Genomic DNA, 22,344 nt, shown 5'->3' on the forward strand with positions numbered 1-22,344 from the left:
CCGCAAGGGTCTCAAGGTCTTGGGCATGTTCCTGGGGCCACCGAACTTCATGGCGCGCAACTAGGACGACCTCGAGGAGGGGGTAGAGGCCCGCCTGCAGCGGTGGCGCTGGCGCCTGCCCAGCCTTTCCTACCGGGGGTGCATCCTCATCATCAACAACCTGACGGGAGCGACCTTGTGGCACCGGTGCACCGTGCTCGACCCCCCACCGGATCTTCTTGAGATACTTCAGCGCATCCTGGTAGACTTCTTCTGGGATGGGCGCCACTGGCTCCCGCGGGCCGTCCTTCACCTACCTGTAGCTGAGAGGGGCCAGGGTCTGGTTGACCTGGCGAGCAGGGTGGCAGCCTTCTGCCTGCAGGCCCTTCAGCGACTGCTTTACAGCGAGGAGCACCTGCCCTGGTAACAACTGGCGTGCCGGTTTCTGCAGAGGGTTGGCGTCCTTGGCTTTGACGGAGAGCTCTTTCTGCTGACCCCCACACTCCTGAACTGGGTGGTGCTTCCAGCCTTTTACCGCAGCGTGGTATGAGCCTGGCAGGCCGCCTTCCGCCTCGAGCCCGGACCCTGTGTTTCCCGCAGCTGCTGAGGGAGCCTTTGGTGCACAACTCAGCCCTGTGGGGCTCTGTGCTGAGCCTGGGCTCTGCCAGCCTCACAGCCAGCCTCATCCAGGCACGTGTCCTCCGCCTGCACCATCTCCTTGACCCCACTCGGTCAGCCTGGCTCTTGCCTGAGGCGCTGGCCGCATGGCTGGGCGTGCAGTCCATCCGCACCATGGGTCATCTCCTGCGTGACATCCGCACCACCCTCCTGCCGGCGCCGGTGGCCGCCGCCTTGGACAAACATCTCTGGGCGCGCCAGATCCCGTGGGCCACAGATGCTGTGAGCGAGGCTTTCCCTCCACTGCCGGTCACCCTGGCTGTGGCCGCGGAGTTGGCCGGTGGGCCGGGCACTTTGTTGCGGCTCCCCATGCCTCCCGATAGTGACACGGGTTGTCCCTTTGCTTCTCTATCGCGTAGAAGCTTGTATGCCTGGGTGGTCTGTGTCCGCCATGCTCAGGTGCTGGCGGGCCGCCCTGATACACCGTGGCGATGGCGCCTGGGGCCACCAGCTTCCCCACAGGCCCACCCGGCGTGGCGCACATTGTATAAGCCGCCGACCGCCAAGAAGACTGGCGACCTGCAGTGGCGGTTGCTTCACGGCATCCTAGCCACTGGCACGTTTGCGTCCCACTTTGACCCAGCCGCTTCGACGGCCTGCCCCTTCTGCCCTGGGGGCGTGGAGGAGGATCTCTTTCATGCCTTCCTGGACTGTCCCCGCCTGCGGCCGCTCTTTGCCACCCTCGAGCTGCCGCTGCGGGCGCTGGGCAGGAGCCTCTCAGAGACCACCTACATATGCTCCTACCCGTACCGGGCGGCCGAGCGGGGCGCCATCTGCCTGGCCAACTTTTTGCTGGGCCAGGCCAAGATGGCCGTCCTCAAGAGCCGCCGTAACCGGCTTGCCGGCACCGGCTCAGACGATGCCCCGCGGCTCTTTGGCCTCCTAGTGCGGGCGCGCCTCTCGCTGGAGTTTGAGCACGCTGTGCTCTGGCGGGGGGTGCCCACCTTCGAGGCACTCTGGGCCCTTGAGGGAGCGCTGTGCCACGTGGAGGACGGCCGTCTCACATACGCGCTCTGATGTCATGACCGGTCTGGGCGACCGGGCGGGCGCGGTGGCGGACTGTGGCTTCCGGCTTGTGCCGTGCCCTGGGCCCTCACCAGGCTGCTTTTGTTCATATTCTTGGGGTGAGAAGTCGAAGGGTTTTGTACGTGTACTATGGGACAGGGAAGGGTGGAATTGTTCGTTTCTCGAGGGCTATATATATAAATAGCATGTTAGACACGATGTGTATTACTGCGAAGGTGTTTGTCACGGTGTGATGTTCTGAATGTCCTGGAATGGTTTCTCTTTGGTGTGGTTTGATGGTTTTTTTGCTTTCTGTACCTGATCTTTTGTGAAATAAAGTTGTTAAAAGTCAAAGTCCTTCCTTCCTTCCTTCCTTCCTTCAGGGATTGTTACCATAGCATTTCCCTCCCAGCAACTATATCACAGAGCTGCAGATAGAATTCTGACTGAATTCTGTGCTATGCTTTCACATATAGGTGGAAGTATAATCAGGGACTGGGAGAGCAAAGGATGACTTTGTAGCATGGATAAAAATCAGCTTTTTCCACAAAGTAAAAACCTTCCATTGCAGACTAGTTCACTCTCTTATAAAAGAAAACTAGATGAGAATTTCCTATAAAAGGAAGCAAACCCTGTTGCTTCCCCCATCTGTTTCCTTTTACCCAAGGAGATGAACACGGAGGAGTGTCTGCCTGCGTGACACTGGTGTCTTTTCCTCTTCTGTTGTAGCTGTGGACATGGCTCGAAGAGTTACAGAAAGAGCTGCTTGATGATGTGTATGCAGAGTCTGTCGAGGCTGTGCAAGACCTGATCAAACGTTTTGGTCAGCAGCAACAGACCACTCTGCAAGTGACAGTCAATGTCATCAAGGAAGGGGAAGATCTTATTCAACAACTAAGGTAATGGCTTTTAGACAAATTGATATTAAATCCTTTGATTGCCTTATTCTAAAGCATTCAGCATATTTCTCTATAATTTTGTTCTCTGGTATCCTTCTAGTACTGCATGAATCATTATCCTTCTTAGTTTAATATGGGGTGGGGTGGGAGTACTCTGTTACCTGGCTTTAATGTAAATATTAGCAATGCCATTAGTTGTTTGATTCTATGCTGATCTCAATTAACTCTTTGTTTACAGGAAGTTGAGCTCTTGAGCATTAGCCTCACATAAAGGACAGTTTCATTGTCACAGAATACCCTGTTTTGTGATATGAGTGAGCGTCTGTCTCATCAGTCTGACCCACCATGCCTAAGAATGACTGAATACTTGGCCCGCCTTTTAAAGTTACGTTAGACAGGGTACAAAAGGACTTTGTTTCTACTTTAAAAAAAAAAAAAGTGTCTATGTGGTCTTTTCCATTATTATTGTTAACGTAATTCCTTGGTCTCTTTCTATGTTGAAGCATCTCTTCTACCTTGCAAAAGTGGATTTACAGTGTGTGTGTGTGTGTGTGTGTGTGTGTGTGTGTGTGTGTGTGTGTGCGCGCACACAGACTGCATGCTTAAATATAGAAATACATTTCTTTTTCAGTTTAATTCAGCTTTGTTAATTTCTTGCAAGTACAGTATAATAAATGTCCATTTTTCTCATTTCTTCTTGACAGTTAGCTTTAAATATAGGTTTAGATGTTAGCTGTTAAAAAAGGCATTTTAAATGTGTACTAAAAACAAATATAACTATGTTGAAGAAATAAGCAAGAGAGAAAAAAAGCTTTTGTGTTGATGTTTCACTCAATTACAGCATGTGATACTTTAACTGAAACCATTAGTATAAACAATGCTACTGGGAAGGTCCTCTCTTTCCTCTCTTAAAGAACTATGTCACAAACATGTAGCAGCTGACTTTTTTTGTAATTTGATTCCTGTTGGTGTTTTCATATTCCTTTTCCTTTCTTTCTACTTTGAATAGGGATTCTGCCATTTCTAGTAACAAGACCCCTCATAACAGCTCTATCAGTCACATAGAGACAGTCCTGCAGCAGCTGGATGAAGCCCAGTCTCAGATGGAAGAACTTTTTCAGGAGCGCAAGATCAAGCTTGAACTATTTCTGCAGCTACGTATTTTTGAAAGGGATGCAATAGATGTGAGTCCCTGATGGCTTCATCCTGTTGATTTTAACTAGGTTTACCTGTGTGAATAAGGTATACTAAAATGGTGTATTTGTATTTGGACACCTGAAGATACATACATACTAGATTTAGGTCTCATAGGTTTAACCCCGTTAAAGGCCTTCACCTGTTTTTTCCCTCAATTATGGACTGAGTGCAGACATGGGAGCCCCAGGACTTTGTCCTGTGTTTGATAGACTCTTTTTTGTGGTCTCAGGTAAGTTACCCGTACTAGAGCAATTTTCGCTCTCTAAATCAAACTCTTCATTTCCATTAGGGAGTTGTATTAAATAATTAATCTTTGAGTGAAGTTTTTAATGCAAAAACAGGGTGCTCTTGCTCCTTGATAACCCTTCCTTTTCCACACTGCCAAATTATAATTTTAGGGATGTTAGACCTCAGAGATGCTTCATAACTCCTGGGGTTGAAAAGCCTTAGGCTATAGCATGAAAAAAAAGCTTCTTGTAATTTTTTTAAAAATGTATGCCAATACAGTTTTACTGCAGAACCTGCCCAAACCTGCAAGCATGCAGATTGTCTAGCACTAGAAACAGATGACTTGACATTGGTATGAAAGGCTTCTGGCTCTGTGTAGGGACTTGTTTGAAATCAGAAGCATAATAATCCAGATTATATTGCAATCCTATTAAGAAAAATCAAAGAAGCTGTGGAGTCCAAAAGGAAGGGTGAAAAATTTTAACTATTAATTTGAGTTAAAGAATTCAAAGAATGAGTTCATTTAAATTGCCCAAAATTTCATGAATACAATTAATGCTGCTCAGTGATGGGCTTGTGACATTCCAGTATATGGAGAGTAGTGAAATAAGCAAAAAAATTCCAAGTTATGGAACACAGCTTCTCCCCACCACCCTAAGTCTACGCCAGAGTTAAGTCTATGTAATGAAAAATGGCTACATTTCAGCTTCTGAAAAATAAGGCTAGAAGATTTAAGCTAAAACTCCTAATTTTGTGCCCACCCCTTCCCTCCTCTTGACTTAAAAATGGAGATGGAAGGTAGGGTAGTGTGGCATCTCGGAGATGAACTGGTTCAGAGAGATTCTCTAGCCTCTTATATAGGAGTTGAGACTAGATCATCTCTTCCAGCCCTAACTCATCACTAAAGGACTCATAATGTGACAGTCTGAAAGTTTGAGTTGTGGCATTTGGGTACATGCATTCCAACTGCTCTCATTACCATTACTGTGTTGAACAGTCTGAACATTAGCAGGACAAGGTTGGGAGAACTGTGATTGATACTTAGGAGTAGTCCATGTGTACTTTGAAGGATCAGCTATGTCTCATCTCAGCAGTGAATTGGTCTACCAGGGCACTTTCACACTTGTTCTGGGGGTGGGGAGGGAGCAATGTTTTAATTAGAGCAGAAGCTGCTCTAATTAGCACGCTGCTGTGTCTCATGTACCATCGCCCCCATGCTTAAAAATGGGCACCATGCTTAAGCTCATTCAACCCTTTGTTTAAGTGTCCCCACTGCAATTTTTAGGCGTGGGGATTAAATTAATCGAGTCTGCTGCAATGCACTGGAATTCCAGAGCATTGAAGCGGCCTCGGAACTCATGTATAGAGACCCCAGAGACCATAACAGGTGTCTTGCTATAAGGATTGTCAGCATTCTGGTGGCATATATAGAAGCAATAGGCAAGTGAAGACAGCGTTTCAGCAGGAATAGTGGCATTTAGGAAGTATGGGGTGGCCTGGGTGGAGTAGGTTTGGGGTGGTTTTGCGAAGTTCTTTAACTTTGCGTTCTTTTCCTTATTTGCTGAAGTTTAACTGGCACCAGCTTATCGTTGAGCAAAGTTGACTTCATTAGTGAAGTTTTGGGGTCTTAATCTAGGTTTTAAAGGCTGAGAAAATGTGAATTTACTTCAGCCCAGCTCTCCTCTCTCACTGTCTTGCCCTTTTTACCTATATCAGCCACAGCCAGGTGCTTTGGTTCCCTCACATTTGCTTCACTGTACCTCTCTTACTGCCAGTCTTTCTGCTTTTCCAGCAGTGCCTTGTTCTCCCCATGAGTGAGGACAGCAGGCTGCAAAGGTGGGAAGAGGATGCGGGAACTCATTGGGTGTAAGTCAAGGTGATGCTTTAAAGGAAGGGACAGTGATAGGGCAACTTAAGAAGGATACTGGAGTGGTTATGATACTGGCTTTGGACTTGCAGAGCCTTGAGTTCATGTTCTCTCTACAGACTTCCTGTATGATCATGGTCAGATGGTTTTTCTTTGTGAGAAGTTAACCAGTTTAGTTATGTTGATACAGTTACACCACTCCAATTATGTATCACACCCCATGTGAGGACACAGATTTTGGGGGTAATTATTAGGGCTGTGCAAAATTTCGCCAGTAGTTTCATTTCAACGCTGTTTTGTTTCGTTTCGAGCTCGAAACAGCGAAATCTAAACGAAACAGAGAGCTTTGAAACAGCCTTGAAATGAAACGAGGCAAGTCGAAACGTTTTGAAATTTTTTAAACATTTCAAGTTTCAAAGCTCAAGCTGGGTTTTCCTGCAGGGAAACAGAAACTAAAGTAAGGAGAGGAAGGGGGAAGTGGTGGGGAAGGAGTGCTCTCATTATTGACTGTGTAGCTGGCCAGAGACTATCATCCTTTCCTGAAGTCCCTTCCAATCCCAGTGCTCTGGGGGAGGGATGGAAAAACTGCATAAAAAGGGCAGCATAGTTTGAACTGCCGTGCTTTCTGCTTTGGTGTCAGTTGAGTGAGGGTGCACCTTACCCACACACACACACACACACACACAGTGTCAGCCACCCATATCACAAGTTTTGCCCGTCAGTAGCTAGAGGTGCAGGGCCCCAGAACCCCAGACTCCCCATGCACCTATCTCCTTGACAGCTGGCAGGCTTCGTGGCTGCATCAGGAACCAGCAGGCCTGCAGTTTTCACCCCCCCCCCGTGCCCCAAGACAGACACAGTCCCACAAGCATCCATGTCATGAGTTTTGCCTGTCAGCAGCTAGGGGTGCAGGGCCCCAGAACCCCCCTGCACCTATCTCCTTAACACCTGGCAAGCTTTGTGACTGCTACAAGGCCTAGGAGCCAGGCCTGCAGTAGTTTCCCCCCACCCCCTGTGCCCCAAGACAGACACAGTTGCACAAGCAACCATCACATGAGTTTTGCCTGTCAGCAGCTAGAGGCGCAGGGCCTCATAACCCTAACACACACAGTGTCACCCACAGTGTCAAGTTTTGCTTGTCCGCAGCTTGAGGTACAGTTTCCCCCAAACCCCTGCACCTATGTCCTTGAAGCTCGGTAGGCTTTGTGGCCTCAGCAGGGGCTAGCATGCCTGCAGTTCTGACCCAGCTGTGGCTTAACCACATACATGTGACATGAGTTTTTGCTTTCAAGACTTTGGGGTGCAGTTTCCCTAAACCCCCTGCACCTATCTGCTTGAAACTTTGTAGGCATCATGCCTTCAGAAGGGGCTACCATTCTTGCAAGTTTCATGTAAAGTAGGCCAGAAATGACAAAGTTATAGGCTGTTTCGAGCTTCCCCATTATAGTCTATGGGCGAAACAGCAAAAATGGTTTGACAAAACGAAACGGAACAGCTGTTTCGAATTTAAACGAAATTCGAAACAAAACGCTGTTACGTCGAAATGTTGAAACAGAATGGCCATTTCGCACAGCCGTAGTAGTTATGCTGTTTCGGAATGTCTTAAACTGCTGCCAAAGCAACATGAGTTAAAATGGAACAAAGGCATCCTTTAGAAAGCTCAGTATGTAATGTACGTTTTTGCTAGCACAGCTATGTCAGCAGTATGGCTGTGTTCATAAAAACCTCTGATGTAAATGCAGTTAAGCTGGCAAAACTACACCTTGGCTGGCTTATCTTATTTGGCAGGGTGGGACCTGAATTCACTTGAGCAAAAAGTGCAGTTTTATCTGGCAGATGAGATTCTTTGGGTAAATGTGATCTCTTTTATTAGACCAACTAAATAGTTGGAAAAATTGTTCTTTGCACGCTTTTGGGTACAAACACCCTTCTTTGGGTATAGGGAGCATCCCAGTTTTATCTGTGAATTTTTGGTGGAAATTGCTCAAACCCTTGAAAATTCTTCACTGATCCTCTCCATTTCACTTCACACTTCCATTCTGAGTTAAAATCATAGAAAGTTTGGGTTGGAAGGGACCTCAGGAGGTCATCTAGTTCAATCCCCAGCTCAAAGCAGGACCATCCCCAACTAGATCATTGCAGCCAAAGCTTTGTCTACCCAGGTTTTGAAAACATCCAAGGATGGACCTTCCACCACCTCTCCAGGTAACTTGTTCCAGTGTTTTACTACCCTCCTAGTGAGAAAATTCTTCCTAATATCTAACCTAAACTTCCCTTGCTGCAACACGAGACCATTGCTCCTTGTTCTGTCATCTGCCACCACTGAGAACAGTCTAGCTCCATCCTCTTTTGAACCCCCCTTCAAGTAGTTGAAGGCTGCAATTACATCTCCCCTCAGTCTCCTCTTCTCTAGACTAAATAAGCCCAGTTCCCTCAGTCTTTCCTCTGCAGTCACATTGGGCAACTCCCTCAGCAACCTTGGGTGCATTCCATCTGGCCCTATGGACTTGTACACACCCAGCATTTCTAAGAAGTCCCTAACCTGTTCTTTCAGCACTGAGGAATGTTCACCTCCTCCCCCAAACTGTTCTAACATATCCCTTCACTGCTCTGATCCTGTGTTTCTATCCACAGCTCAGACATGGGGCAATGCTCTGGCATAGGTCACACTGCAGCACTAGTGCTCCTTGCTTTGTGGATCTCCATATGCATTGGCACCATTCCTTTGACCTCCAGTAAGCCTTGAGAAGTCATAGAGAAATGAGACCATGATGGCTTTGGGGAGTATGTTCAGTTAGATGAGAAAAGGCAAGGAAGTGGAAGTGTGGGAGGCTCAGGAAACATCAGGTCCAGTTTGGTTCCTCCACCATTGTAAAGGGGTTTAGTCCACATCTGCTGTGTTTTTTCCACCCCTGCCATAATTTCTAACTCTGCCCTCAAAAAAAATTAAAAGAAAGTTACAAGTGACTTGTGAGAAAAGGGACCTTGTATATCAGCAACCCCTTGAAGAAATTACACTGCAGCTTGTTTCCCTTTGATCATACATGGTTTCCTGAACAATGGAAGGAAAACATGATCCAGTTACCCTAATTGTCTAGCAGGCACTTTGATCTTGCCTCTGTTCAGTTAATGCTAATTACTTTGACAGGGTATCTAAAGTAAGATTTTAGTTGTTTTGGATTTCAGAGCAGTAGAAAAATATTGATTATGAAGAAAAAACAAAAGGTTTTGGAGGAAGATTTCCAAAATCAAGTTCCTGCAGAAGGAATGCAGAGAGCAAGCAATATGCCTGTAGGCTTGTTTGAGCCTTACTGTGGGTAATTTTACAGTACATGTTTATTGCTGAAGTTCAGTATCACTAATAACACCTCAAGCCACCATATAACTGTATTTACGATTATTGGGAAACCTCAATGATGTCAAAACTCTTAAGCCATGGACAGACATGCATTTATAGCGCTATAAATGCTGTAACTTGTAGCACTACAAAAATATAGCATTATGAGGGCATACATATGTTCACAGTACCCTGTAAAAAGTTGCTGTAAAGGCATGCTCTCTAGGCAGTGGGCTGCTGTCACTCTGAGTCATGGGTGGTCAGGGCTGTGGCCATTTGGGAATCAAGGTGCCATCCCAGGGTCAGGAGCAGTGAGCAGAATCCAGGGACAAGATGGGTCAGGAAGCTAAGAAGTCAATCTGAGAGCAGGGGAAGTCAGGAAGCTGGGAGATCAGGCAGAGTGGAGTTGGAGAGCAAGCCAGGTCGAGAACCCAGGAGATCAAGCAGAGAGTGGAGTAAGAGAGCACAAGCTGGAGGGAACAGCAAAACCGTCTGGGATCAGTTTTGAGAGTCCTGTTGCCTGGACACTTCCAATTCTGGATCAGAGGCTTATATGGGGGATGTGGAGAGTCGGCTCACCCAGGCTGGCTGGCCACTCTGTTGACAGGGAGTGGATGGAAGATTAGGTCCTACTGGAAGCTTCAGGCCAGGCTTGACCAGCCTGGATTATAAATCCCAGGGTGGCAGACCCAGATAAACAGCAATACTGTATAGCCAAGGCCCCAAGTTCATGGCTGTGACCAGATGGTTGTTCCTTTGAAGCAGGGGTGGGAGCACAGTATTATGGAATGCTCAGAGCCTGGGACAGCTCCTATTAAAATGTATTTAATCATACAGGCATTCCCATGGCTAAAAAGAGTTGTGCTACAGACAATATTGTTTCATGCAGGAACATTTTTGTAGCACCTCTGCCATTTTTATAGTGCTACAACAAATGTGCATGGGTTGGTCTAATAAAAGATAATAAAAGATATCAAATTCACCCAAGGAACCTTGTCTGCCTATGTCCTTAGACCAACACGGCTACAACCCAAACCCCTGCATATCTATCCTCGTAACTTTTGAAGAACTCTTTGTACTGCTACAGATATAATGTCTGCCTTATAATCTTGCTGCCTACTTTCACTTTGGTCAGTTTGGGTGAATGTGTTGGGACAAACCAACTTGAACTTCTTGCCACAGATAACTTCTTCATGTTGTTCCTCACAGACATGGTAGTTGCATGCACTGATTGAGATATATTTGAGGAGGGTCAGAGCCCTAGTTTGAGTCTCAAGTATAAACAAGATAACCAGTGGGTGATTATATAAATTGCTTGTGGTTTTGTTTGCAGAGTAGGGATGGTATATTTTGAAACTATCAAATCAAACGATCACAAACTTCTCCCGCTAAAACTATCTTTAATTTTTTAGAGGCTTTTTGAAGTAGAATGGTGACTTCACAGAAGTGAAAATATACCACCCTAAAATAGAAATGGATGTTGAACAATAGCAGAACACTGCTTTTATAACTTAACTGTTTGTAGTGTTTACTATTAAATTTCCTTCAGCTTTGACAGAGGAAAAGAGATAAGTTTGTTTTTCTAAACAGTTGCACATCTGTAATGTTACATTATAGCTAAGTGAAAAGGACTGTCATAATTATTGACTTTTTTTAAACATTTAGTAAGTATTAAGTCTAAACCAATGTGCAGGTATTGAGAATGTTCATGGTCACTGCCAAGAAATGTTTCATAAGGCTTTTCTTGTGAAAGTTTTGGTAACTTTTCTTTGAGATTTGCTGTTTCCAAAACTAAATTAGAGCATATAGCCACAAGCAAACCCTTGAATTCTGAAATCACCTGTATTCACGCTGTTCTTTCTTATTAAGTGTCATCACTAATCTTGATTTAATCAGTGTTAAATGACTTGCTAATACTTGTATAAATTTATATCCCAAGAGCTCTGCAAGCATTGAAATGTTTGTTATTCCCTTGTAGAGTGGGAAACCCTATTCCCATTTTAAGACAGAGAAGCAATGTTCATACAGGTGTGAAGTACAGTTTTACTGTGACAATCAACCTATACAAATTATCCTTGGGGTTCTTTAATTTTCTTTTTAAAATGTCTATAATTCTCTTGAGGAAATTACCTGAGTTTTCATCTTGCTAGTGTCCCTGTTCTTCAGCTTATAAACTGGGTTTGTTTAACTGTTTTGTATTATACTGTCCAGTGTCTTCAGGTATAATTGACTGCCTGATTTCTCCTTTCAGAACTTGTTAAACTGCGCTTAATGCACAAACCATAATACAGTCCATTATAAATTACTAGATAATACTATATCACCTGTAAAATTGTAATGTATGCTTGTGATTTAAGTAACTCCATGCATGTCTTGGTAGTGGATATGTTACTGAGGAAATGCAAATTGTAAGTAATTAGTTGGTTGTGGCTGGGTGGCATAAAACTGGGATTTTTTGCAGTGGTGAATATCAGTTGACAAGGCTTCTAAGTTATGAAAAGCATAACGTGTTTATAGAGGAGTATTTGATGTTTGGCAGCATCAGGTGGGAGTTATTTCAGAGCAGGTAAGAGGTGATCTGATGTCTTTCTCCAGCAGGGGTAGAGTTGGGGGAGGTTAACTGGAAGATAATGGCATCTCATGCTGGTGTTTTTGGGGTCCTGAAAGATGGTTTGATGACAAGGGAGTGACCGTGGGAAGGTTATGAGTCTTGATGATGGAGGGAAATTGAAAAAGTGTCAGGACTAGTAATGAGGAACTACACTTTTCTCAAAGTGAGTAGTTGCAGAAGGAAGAGGGCTGTTACCTTTTCTTCACATTTTGTCAAGTGAACTCCCTTTAAAAAATAAAACAGTCCTTTATTGGGTTGCCCTTGAATGTGGTGACCCAGCTTTTTATCTTAGAAAACTTACTGGGAGTAGAAATTGCAACCTGCTCTTTGCCACCCCTCTTCTTACTTTTGGCACCTGCTGTCACTGCATATTACAGTGCCTTGCATATTGGGCTGAAGTTTTGGAAGATGCCATATACTACTTGACAGTCACCAGCTTACATTTGGGGGAAACTAGCTTAGTCAGTGTGGTCTACCTGTTTATGCTTGGCACTACTGGTGCCCATTTGTCTTGTCCCCCAGATTTGCAGTGCCCACAGCACCTTTTGGGCCACTGTTTGATAGGTTGAGTTTTCTTATGTCAGTACCAGTTTATCACTCTTTGCAACTTCTCTTATGAAACAGGCTCATTAGCGTAATATTGTTTACCACTTTCCAGCCTGGCTCATAAGAACCTAACCCATACTCATCTGTGGGTTTGCAAATATTTGACTGGGATACTGCATTTCCTTTTCTTGAAATAAGTGTCGTTCTTCAATTAAAAATACTGATATCTTTACTTTCTGTTGACCTTTTTGTGCCTTAGGCTCTTGGCATGTTCACTTAATAGTGAGATAGGCTCTGATCTGCATTTCCAACAATTGTGCCGCCTGCCCCATCACATATGCATGGCAGGAAGCATGATTTTAAGATCAGGGAATTGATCCTAATCATGCCATACCTACTTGTTGTCACAACCAAATTAAGTAGTGTCCATGTCACAAACAAGTAAAACCATTCAAAACAGTTTTTTTCTGCACTAGGTTAACTAAAGGTTAACAATAATGATAGTAACCGCTTTTTTGCTGCGCATGTCAAAAAGAAATTTATAACTGCAACACCAACATAAAATAAAACTTAGCCTTCTGTGCTGTACATAAATCATTATAATTGGTCGGAATGACAGGGGAGTGTCTCTATGATAACACCCTAGTGAAGACCGCTAGATAATTGGCGATTCTAATTAAATTTATGATGTGGCGAAAAGCAATTGGCTATTACACAAATAAAACCCGTCTTCTCTTCCGTGAAGAACGGGAGACCTCCGCACACACACCTGAAAAACCTCTGAACGTATGCGTGAGAATAACTGACAAATTGATCACTTGTCAGTCTCCCCCGTCTCGACCTAATCAGACGTAAATCAACGACCTGCCGGCCCAACTTTTTTCTCCATTTATCTGCCCAACCGACGAACTCTTATGCAGACTGACCTACGAACCTTAAGCTGTAACTAACCAAGTATCTCTGACCTCCGCTATTCACCACCTTGACGGCGTGAGTAAATAATCTTGCTTTGCAACCGATAAGCATCCGCCTAATTAATTCCACTCCAAGCGTCACAAGTACCCACCTGACGGCCTTCTAAGGTGAGGGACCCTTAACTGCCCGGGTGGGAGTCAGGGACAGCTGCTGGCCAGCTGCCCTGGGTCCCGACACTTGTCAGTGCAGAGGAAACCCAGGATCATAATCCCAGGCTTCCCCTGCACCAGAAATTTGGTCTTGGGCCAACAACTAGCTGATTCTCAGCTATGACCTGGGGACTCAAACTGACTCCCGTGTAGTCTGAGGCCATGACTGACAATTAGCTGAATGTCAGCCCTGACCTGACAGCCTGGGTCTGATTCACCTGAGGCTTTCCAGCCAGTCAATAAGCTGATTGTTGACCTTGGCCAGACAGCCCCTGCTCTGGAACTGTTTGTCAAAACCCTGTTCCCAGCAGATCTGGTCAGGCTACCAGGTGAAGAATATTTGAAACTCAGTGTGGGGAGCTGGACTGTTTCTCCTGCTGGGAACTTTAAACCCCATGCCCAGCAGCCCAGCCAGAGATGCCAGGCATGGGGTTTAAAGTCCTTGTGAGGGAAGCCCTTCAACTTCCCCACCAGGAGACTCAGATCCTTCACTCCTTTTAGCCCAGCTAGAACTTCCAGGCATTGAGTTTAAAGTCCTGTGAAAGGTTTTCTTCACCCAGCCTCTGGCTGTGGTCACCAATCAGCTGACTGTCATTCCCAGGGCCATTCTAGACCTTGGGGCAGTCTTGGCCCTGGGACTGACGATCAGTTGATTGTCAGCCCCAGCCGCACATTAAATTTAAGGTGCCATATAAACCAGCCTTAGAAATGTTCTGTATCCTATGTGAAACATTTAATGACACTTTAATTGGGTGCACATGTAGCACTGTGCCCACTTATGCTGTAGTTAACACATTCATCACAGCATACATGTAACATGTAGTTGTTACATGTTACCAGGATTAGTGGCAGGAGCTACCAGGGACCTGCTAATTTTCAATTTGTTATAGGGGAAAAGCACTTTTCTTATAGTCAGGTGAATTTATTTAGTTTTGAAAGGAGCTGCTGTTTAATTGATGACTGAGTGGATTTAAAGTCATAAATCTAAGATGAAACATGCTTTGGTACAATTCATAGCAAGATTTCAAAAGTAAGATTGGCTTTGTGGTATATGTAATATATATGTATATTTCATTTTTGCCTTTCATCCTGAAATACCCAACCTATTTACTCAAGTTTGTCATCTGGCTACTAATTGATTGTGCTCATGCAACCTGACTATTCCTGCCCAGAAGGGTTTGGAGTTGGTGATTTACTTTTAAATGAATTTAAGACTTGTAAGTATCTGAGGGCTAAACTGGCATACTGATTTACGTCTTGCCGCCATCACTACAAGTAAGAAGAGGAGTTATACCCAAATTTATTTCTTTAAGGCGTGGGCATAGACAAGTTAGTCATATTTTCTACAGGTGATGTAATTGTGCATTGAGTGTCAGAGGCATCATTAGGATATATGCAGTACTGAACTGGACAGCACTGCACTGAAGACCGCATTCTGTAACTCCCAAGTCAGCTGATCTTTCTTTCATTGCTCACCCAATTTATTGGCTGATGACTAGCTTCCAAACTTGCTCAGAAAGCCCATATTTTTACCAGTCAGCAGCTTTCTGCAGCTTGAATGCATTGCTAAAAGTTACTAAGTAGTTAACAGTGATAAGAATAGATGGAAGAGGTGATCTTTTTGCATTCCTCATCTTGTTACTCAATAGTTCAACATTGGGCAAGTTCTTCTAGTCATCTGACACATTCTCTCTCCTTTCTCTATCAGATAATTTCAGACCTTGAATCATGGAATGATGAGCTTTCTCAGCAGATGAATGACTTCGACACTGAAGATCTTACGATAGCAGAACAGAGGCTCCAGCACCACGCAGACAAGGCCTTGACCATGAATAACCTGACCTTCGATGTCATCCACCAAGGACAAGATCTGCTGCAATATGTCAATGAAGTGCAGGCTTCTGGTAAGATGTCTCTGTCCCATCTTCTAGTTAATTATCCTCACATCTCAGCTTATAAGGCATCTAAAAATGGCATTAATTTCTGTTAGCCCATATGTAAGATAGCTGAAGTATGCTACTATCTAGCAAGTTGGGTATTGATACCATAAATTCCTTCCTTTTAAAGGACAAAAGTCTGGATAATGCAGCGAGAAGTAGAAAGAATAAATAAGAGTATGCAGAACTGTAATTCGAGAGCAGTCATGCATTGATAGTATTTAAATTACATTTTAAGTTCTTAAAGCAACAACATATTATTTCAGTTTATATGATCTTTTCACTTTTTTTTGGTAATTATCCTGCTGCAGACTCCAGTCCATAGCAGAAATCTCCAGAGTTCCTAAAATCTTGTAGCTCATTCTAAAGAGTATGGAAATATTTTACTTAATAAAATATTCTGTGTGGCTTGGCTATTTAAAAAAAAAAAAAAAATACTAGCCATTTTCATTGTACATAATAACAAAGAGGTTTAACTTCTCTGAAAACCCTGCTGTGTGACTTTTTAAAATGAATGGCTGCTTACAGGTGTAGAGCTGCTTTGTGACCGAGATGTAGACATGGCAACTCGTGTTCAGGATCTATTGGAATTTCTTCACGAGAAGCAGCAGGAGCTGGACTTAGCAGCAGAACAGCATCGGAAACACTTGGAACAGTGTGTGCAGCTGCGCCACCTGCAGGCTGAAGTCAAACAGGTATGAACTAAATATGTGCTGTGCATTGTTTGTAACTGAAAGTATTAAGTAGATATCGCTGTGTTGGGGAATATGAATAGGTCATATCCATGGAAATAGCATGGAAGGGGTAAAATTTGTCACTTACAGCAATTTCTTGCAAGGTTTTAGCCTCAGAGTTCAGCATCTATCCACATGTAATTTTTTGTTTTAGTTTGTGTTTTATATATATAAATTTTTTTTTTTTACTACTAGCTGTTTGAAAAGAACAGGAGTGGATGTTTTGCATGCTGACTAATATTTATTCAAGGGACCGGTACCGCTTGAAGCTTAGCATAAATACTTTGACCATTGCATTGTTCCTCTTTTTTTTTTTCTATCTTTCTTGCAGTACAATAAAGTTCCTTTTACTGCTTCCCTAAACTCTAAGGTTTAAGTTTGCATAGAGTGCTTGAGACACACATAAGCAAGAGTGATCAACAACAGCAGGATAAATTTCACTTCCAGGCAAAATGGGGCTTGGCATTTATGGTCTTTCTCTGTCCAAATGTTACATGCTCATTGTCCAGTTATGCGACTTGTTTACCAGTTGACAGCCTCCAGTAACACCCCTAATGCCCACATCTCCTGACATAATCACAATACAATTTAAAATGTTGGCTCCCTCTATGATTGCTGCCCAGGAAAAAGCATAGGCAGATGGAAAGGGGGATCCTGGCGTATGGGCACAGCAAATGGAAACAAACACAAGGAACGCAAAGAATTGCTTGTCTGCATGGTGTACAGACTACCCATGTATGTGCCACTCTAGTTTAAACCTTCAGATCTTTCAGGGTACGTGAAAGTTGGCCAGCTTTCAAACTACTCTGCTGGAGACAACCAATAAAAGTACAAGATGCCAACTACTGTTGTAAAGTGAAAGAGTGAGGTTGAAAAGATGTACAGTGATTTAACTCCAGCAGCCTTGGGTTCTTTTGTTACATGCTGTCCTGTGAGAATGAAAGCAAAGAGTCAAGTCAGTATGATATTGAGCCAGTACAATTTACACCTGAATGCAGAGATTCTAGCCTTATTACCTCAACTCTTCATCTCCTTTCCAGTGACTTTTGAAGAACCTCATTTTCTATAATGTATTGGGTTGATGCTCAGTTGGATGCTGCAGTCACTGTAAGCACTGACTGCAGTATATGGTGTTTCATAAACTGCTATTGTGTATAAAGAGGCAAGCAAGGGGTGAGAGGGAGCATTGAGTTTGACATGCATCACTGATCACGTCACTGCATCTTGACAGCTTTACTCTTAAGTTGTGAGTTACAGCTGTTGGCAGAGGAACACTACTGAATGATATCAGTGTCACCTTTATGATTGGTGTTCAGAATGCATCTTGTAAGCCCTCGGTGTATTATCCATCTTCTGAACCCCTAGCAATTCTAACAAAAGTAGAAATGTTTGCTTCACTAAAAGAAAGCACTGGAAACACTGGTGTAACGAGCTGATAGATGTTAGCATAAGAAGCAGACCTTTCTCCTGGCAAAGTTAGCAGGACACACTGATTTAACTTGAAAGGGGTAGAATTGGACCTGCTACTTAAGGAAAGCAGAGCACATATATTCTGCACAAAATGTTGCTAACAGAATTGTTAATACACTTACCTACATATAGAAGAGTTATATTTCATTACTGCATAATTACTACATTACTGTAGTTTAACAGCATGCATCTTTCAACCAGGAGATGGTATGTGTACACACAGATGCTATTTTTGTATTCTGTTTTCATTATATCAGTTTTGTGAACAGTAATAGGGAAATTTGTGCATCCCACTCAGGATATGTAAATTAAGTTTTTCATAATAAATTCCATATAATTCTGATTATACTAGATGAAAGAGAGATTGGTACCCGATAAGGCTAGTCACTAGGTGCTAGATTAACAAGCTCTTATACTCACCCCATTCAATATAGAGGTTAAGCTAAACTTAATGTCACAATTCTTGATTTGTCATGTTCTTTAGAGACACTTTAATTGTGAAAGAAATGAGATGGTTTGAATTAATAGTATGTACATGTAGTTTAAACACTAAAACTTTACGTCTTCATCCAGGTACTCTGAAATTGTCCAAATACTCAGCCTACTTCTCCAGTCTTGAGGGTATAAACTGTATGAAGCTAAAGTGTATCAACTATGAATCAAACAAGTTGAAGTTTTGATGACCACTATTTTTCCCCTTTGACCACTATTTTTTCCCCTTCAGTGACCTTAAAAATACACTTTTTTGTAAGTAAGGAAGCAGGACCACTTGCAATTTCCTCTGAAGTGGAAAACGCTTTGCGGCTCAGCAGGTCACAGCAGGTGTACTCTCCGAGAGTAACATGACAGAGTAAACGTCCTTTTCAGTTGCTGTTTTATTTGTGTGTAGTGTGGCCTTGAAGTCCTGAACACATGATTTACTATGTTCAATTACTGTGACTTCCTGCTAGATTTACTGTTAAGCTGGGTGTAAGCATAGATGATGTCACAGAAGAGTAGAAGTCTCTTTATAGCAAAGACTCTTAACTAGTTTTCATAATTGTTTTTACACACTCTGCTACCTTTACTAAAACAGCTGCTGCAATGTTCTTTGTAGACCCCACTAGGCAGGGTGGGAATAATATGGTTAAGTTGGAGGTTCCTTAATGTTGCATTTTCACCTTCTATATTGAATCTAAATATTGAAGGCTTGAATAATAGTTTTAAACTTTCTTGACTTACTTTGGGGTTTCCTTTCCCTAAAACTCCTTTAGTGAGTGTTAACAACTTTTCTGCTGACCCTAAGAACAAGATTTAAAAAAAAAAAGATCATAAGTTAAAATGTTTCCTCGTGTGGGACTGGGAGGTATAGGAGTGGTAGGCCAATATAATAACTAGAATATTCTGTACTTGAACCATTTGCAGCCACCACAGTTTTTGCATTAGTGATTTGAGCTTGGAATTTCTTTCCCCATATTTTTCTTCCATGTTCTGGTGACACTAAAACCAAATAGGATGAAAGAATTTAATCTTACAGAGGTTGTGACTGTGTTTTTCATTTGGTACAAGTGCAGAAGTGCTCTCACACAAGCATTGGTTAAAACTTTCAGAAAGGCAAAATGCTTAGAGAAGCTGTGAACTCTGGGTCCAGCAGGTTAACAGATAGGCCTTGCAGAAGCATTGGAGGCAGTGGATTGCACCACATTAGATCTAGATCCTGGTCCCATTAGTGCTATAGTTCTTGTACAGGTTGCTGGGGATTAGAGGGATATGAGCCTTATGTAACTAGGTTCAGCTTTCTCCAGGGTAACTTGGCTTCCTGAAAGAGATGCTGGTGGAAGCCTTTTGTGTGGAGACTGCCAAGTAACCTAGAGGTTGGAGTGGAGTCTAAAAGCAGAGTAGAACAGAACCTTGGAGGAGAGGGCAGAACTTTTAAAGTGTGTGCTCCTTTAAAGATTCGAACTTTAAAAAGCCTTAAGAACCTCAAATTGTTCAAGTTGAGAGACTTGAATCATGCTTCAAATGCAGGGGCACCCAATGTGCTGTATCAGGTACTTCAAGGTACGGTGGATGTAAGCTGATTACATACATAATAATAATGCTACATGTTTTATTTCTGGGATTACTGCATACTTTGGCTACTTTTCTCCTTTTATTTATTTATTGTTTCCAACCCATTTTTTCTGGTGGGTCCTCAAACAATAAACCAAAAGCCAAGTTGCTGAAACTATTTACTTCAGTGCCTCAAGTGATCCCAGCAGGTTCTATGTATTGTCAGACTTGCTACAAGTTTAAAGGGTGAGGGAAAGACTTAGTAATAGAACATTTCTTAGTGTTTCATACGCATTTACTAAACTACATCCAGTTCATTTTCATTCTTGATCTGAAACCTAGTGCCCAGTAAGCAACATTGAATATATTAGCTGTTAAAATGTTGCCTGTAACTTGATCTTTACTGTTACTTTCTAGGCACAAGCAATGACATCATGGTGTAGAACAAATCTTTCTTAGGTAGTGCTAAAAGGAGAGACCGTATTAAGCTAATAGTCCATAGAAACTACATTTGTCTTAATGATCAAAGGAGTACTTGTAAACTGTGCTGTTTTCTGTTGCAGGTGCTTGGCTGGATCCGAAATGGGGAGTCCATGTTAAATGCTGGCCTTATCACTGCTAGCTCATTGCAGGAGGCTGAACAGCTACAGCGGGAACATGAACAGTTCCAGCATGCAATAGAGGTAAGGACTTGAGAAACTGGTAATCATCCAGTTGTAGGGAGTGGCTCATAACAAAACAGTAGTTAACATTAGAAAAAGATTTAATAATTCATATACCTTTTAAAATGGATATCTTTCCTCTTGAGCAGTAGCAAAAAGATGAGCATTAAAATGTGTACTTAAGTACACAAAATGGGGTCATAATGAGAAAAGCTGTGACCAGGAAAGGGAATTCGGCATAGAAGGGGTTCTACTTTATGAAATTTACATCAGTGCATTGCTTGTTTCTACCAAGCTGAAATTAGCGGTAACTCAGTACCAAAATTGTATTTGCAATATCTTTTAACAAATTGAATAGAACAAGACTATTGCAAACAGTATTTCAGAATAAGTTGCTGTAGATTTTTAGTTTTTAAAGCTAAAGTAATTTTGGCTAGGTTGCAAAGATGGATGTATGCAAAAAAGTATCAATAGGGATAAATATCTGTGTGCTATGGTCTCTGACTTTTGTTCCACTTCAATTAACTTGTACAGCTTTTGATAAAAAACTTTTTTTCTATAATATCTTCTGAAGATTTCATTGGTTGAGCTTAAATTCAGTCCATCCATGTTAATAATGTTAATTCAACCTTGTATTACAAAAAATGAACAAAAACATTGAAACCAAATAAAATTTGAATATACTGTTTAAGCCTTTTCATGTACTCTTATGAAATTTAGGTCACCAGTGGAAACATATATTACATGGAGGAGGAATTCTGCTTCATAGGAAAACTTAATTCTGTTGGTTAGGAACCCTCTTAAAGTATTTCAATGTATGGTAAACACCTTCTGTTCTGTTGGTATTCTGTGTCATGTTCAGTTTCCCCTTGCTGTTTACAGTTCCCAATGTGTATGTTTTAATTCTGAAAAGCTTTACTTTTTGAGCTATTCATGTTTTTCCTTCCTGGTAATAGTTTATGAACTTAATGAAAATGTTTTGGACAATAATATGGTCATATGAATTCAAAGCTAAAACTTCAGACAAGTAGACTTCGATTTAAAAAGTTCTAGATCAGGGACCCAAGATTTAATTTTTCTCATACTGAGTAATAAATAATCGGGCTCAGTTCATATCGCCTAGAATTTTGATTTTCCTGCCAAATAATTATGTAAAATCTCATACACCATTAGTTTCTGGGAAGAGAAACTTTGACAACAGTTAATCAAGCCCTGGACAGTTCTCTTCTCCAACTTCCTATCAATCCAGTCCCAAAAAACAAACAAACCACGACCGGGGGTCATAATTACTGAAGATATGGATTGCAACTTTGGATGCATGATTGGCTGCTCTGGTTTCTATTACTATGCAGTTGCTACTGCCAGTGACCTGATAGTCATTGTAAATTTGATGTTGAATCCCTAACGAATTACTTCACAGTTATTTGTATGGAATAAGTTAGGCTGCAAACTACTGTTAGTTCTTTATTTCCTTTGCAAATTTCAGGTACGTATAAAGTTACTCAGTGATTGTAGAAAAGCAGTGCCAGGATTTCGAGTATTTAAATGAACCTGCTTATTATAAACCAATATTTTAATTTCAACTTACTAGAAAACACATCAAAGTGCACTGCAGGTACAGCAGAAAGCAGAGGCAATGCTACAGGCAAATCATTACGACATGGATATGATCAGGGAATGTGCTGAGAAGGTTGCTTCGCATTGGCAGCAGCTGATGCTCAAGATGGAGGACCGACTCAAACTCGTGAATGCCTCTGTTGCCTTCTATAAAACTTCGGAACAGGTATGAGAATAGCTCATGCCATGCTTGGGTAGCAAAATAAAGAGTTATTTTTCATCATATAGAATGAGCTGTGGATGGAGGAACAGATATACTAATTTAAAGCTCACAAAATGAAACATGACCAGAAATGTCACCTTTAGTTTAAAATTTGGTTCAGATATTCCCATTCTGTCTTGGAAACAGACAGCATGCTGCATTATGTTAAGTAAGAACTAATAATTTGGAGCTGACTCTAATAAAACTTCAGTTTAGGTAG

At 42.4% G+C, this 22,344-nt stretch overlaps 1 protein-coding gene across 5 annotated transcripts in view; it reads left to right on the top strand.

The window, feature by feature from the left end:
- TRIO (trio Rho guanine nucleotide exchange factor) overlaps positions 1 to 22,344 on the top strand; it is a 533,872-nt gene that overhangs the window by 341,234 nt on the left and 170,294 nt on the right. For all 5 annotated transcript variants that reach the window (XM_019483906.2, XM_006266316.4, XM_014593806.3 and 2 more), the window contains 6 exons: positions 2,392 to 2,561; positions 3,571 to 3,745; positions 15,180 to 15,375; positions 15,937 to 16,103; positions 20,207 to 20,326; positions 21,897 to 22,088. In XM_019483906.2, coding sequence (XP_019339451.1) covers positions 2,392 to 2,561; positions 3,571 to 3,745; positions 15,180 to 15,375; positions 15,937 to 16,103; positions 20,207 to 20,326; positions 21,897 to 22,088 — 1,020 coding nt within the window. The remainder of the gene's footprint in view (positions 1 to 2,391; positions 2,562 to 3,570; positions 3,746 to 15,179; positions 15,376 to 15,936; positions 16,104 to 20,206; positions 20,327 to 21,896; positions 22,089 to 22,344) is intronic.

The sequence above is a fragment of the Alligator mississippiensis genome, chromosome 5 (assembly GCF_030867095.1).
Source record: "Alligator mississippiensis isolate rAllMis1 chromosome 5, rAllMis1, whole genome shotgun sequence".
In the NCBI taxonomy this organism is placed as follows: Eukaryota; Metazoa; Chordata; order Crocodylia; family Alligatoridae; genus Alligator; species Alligator mississippiensis.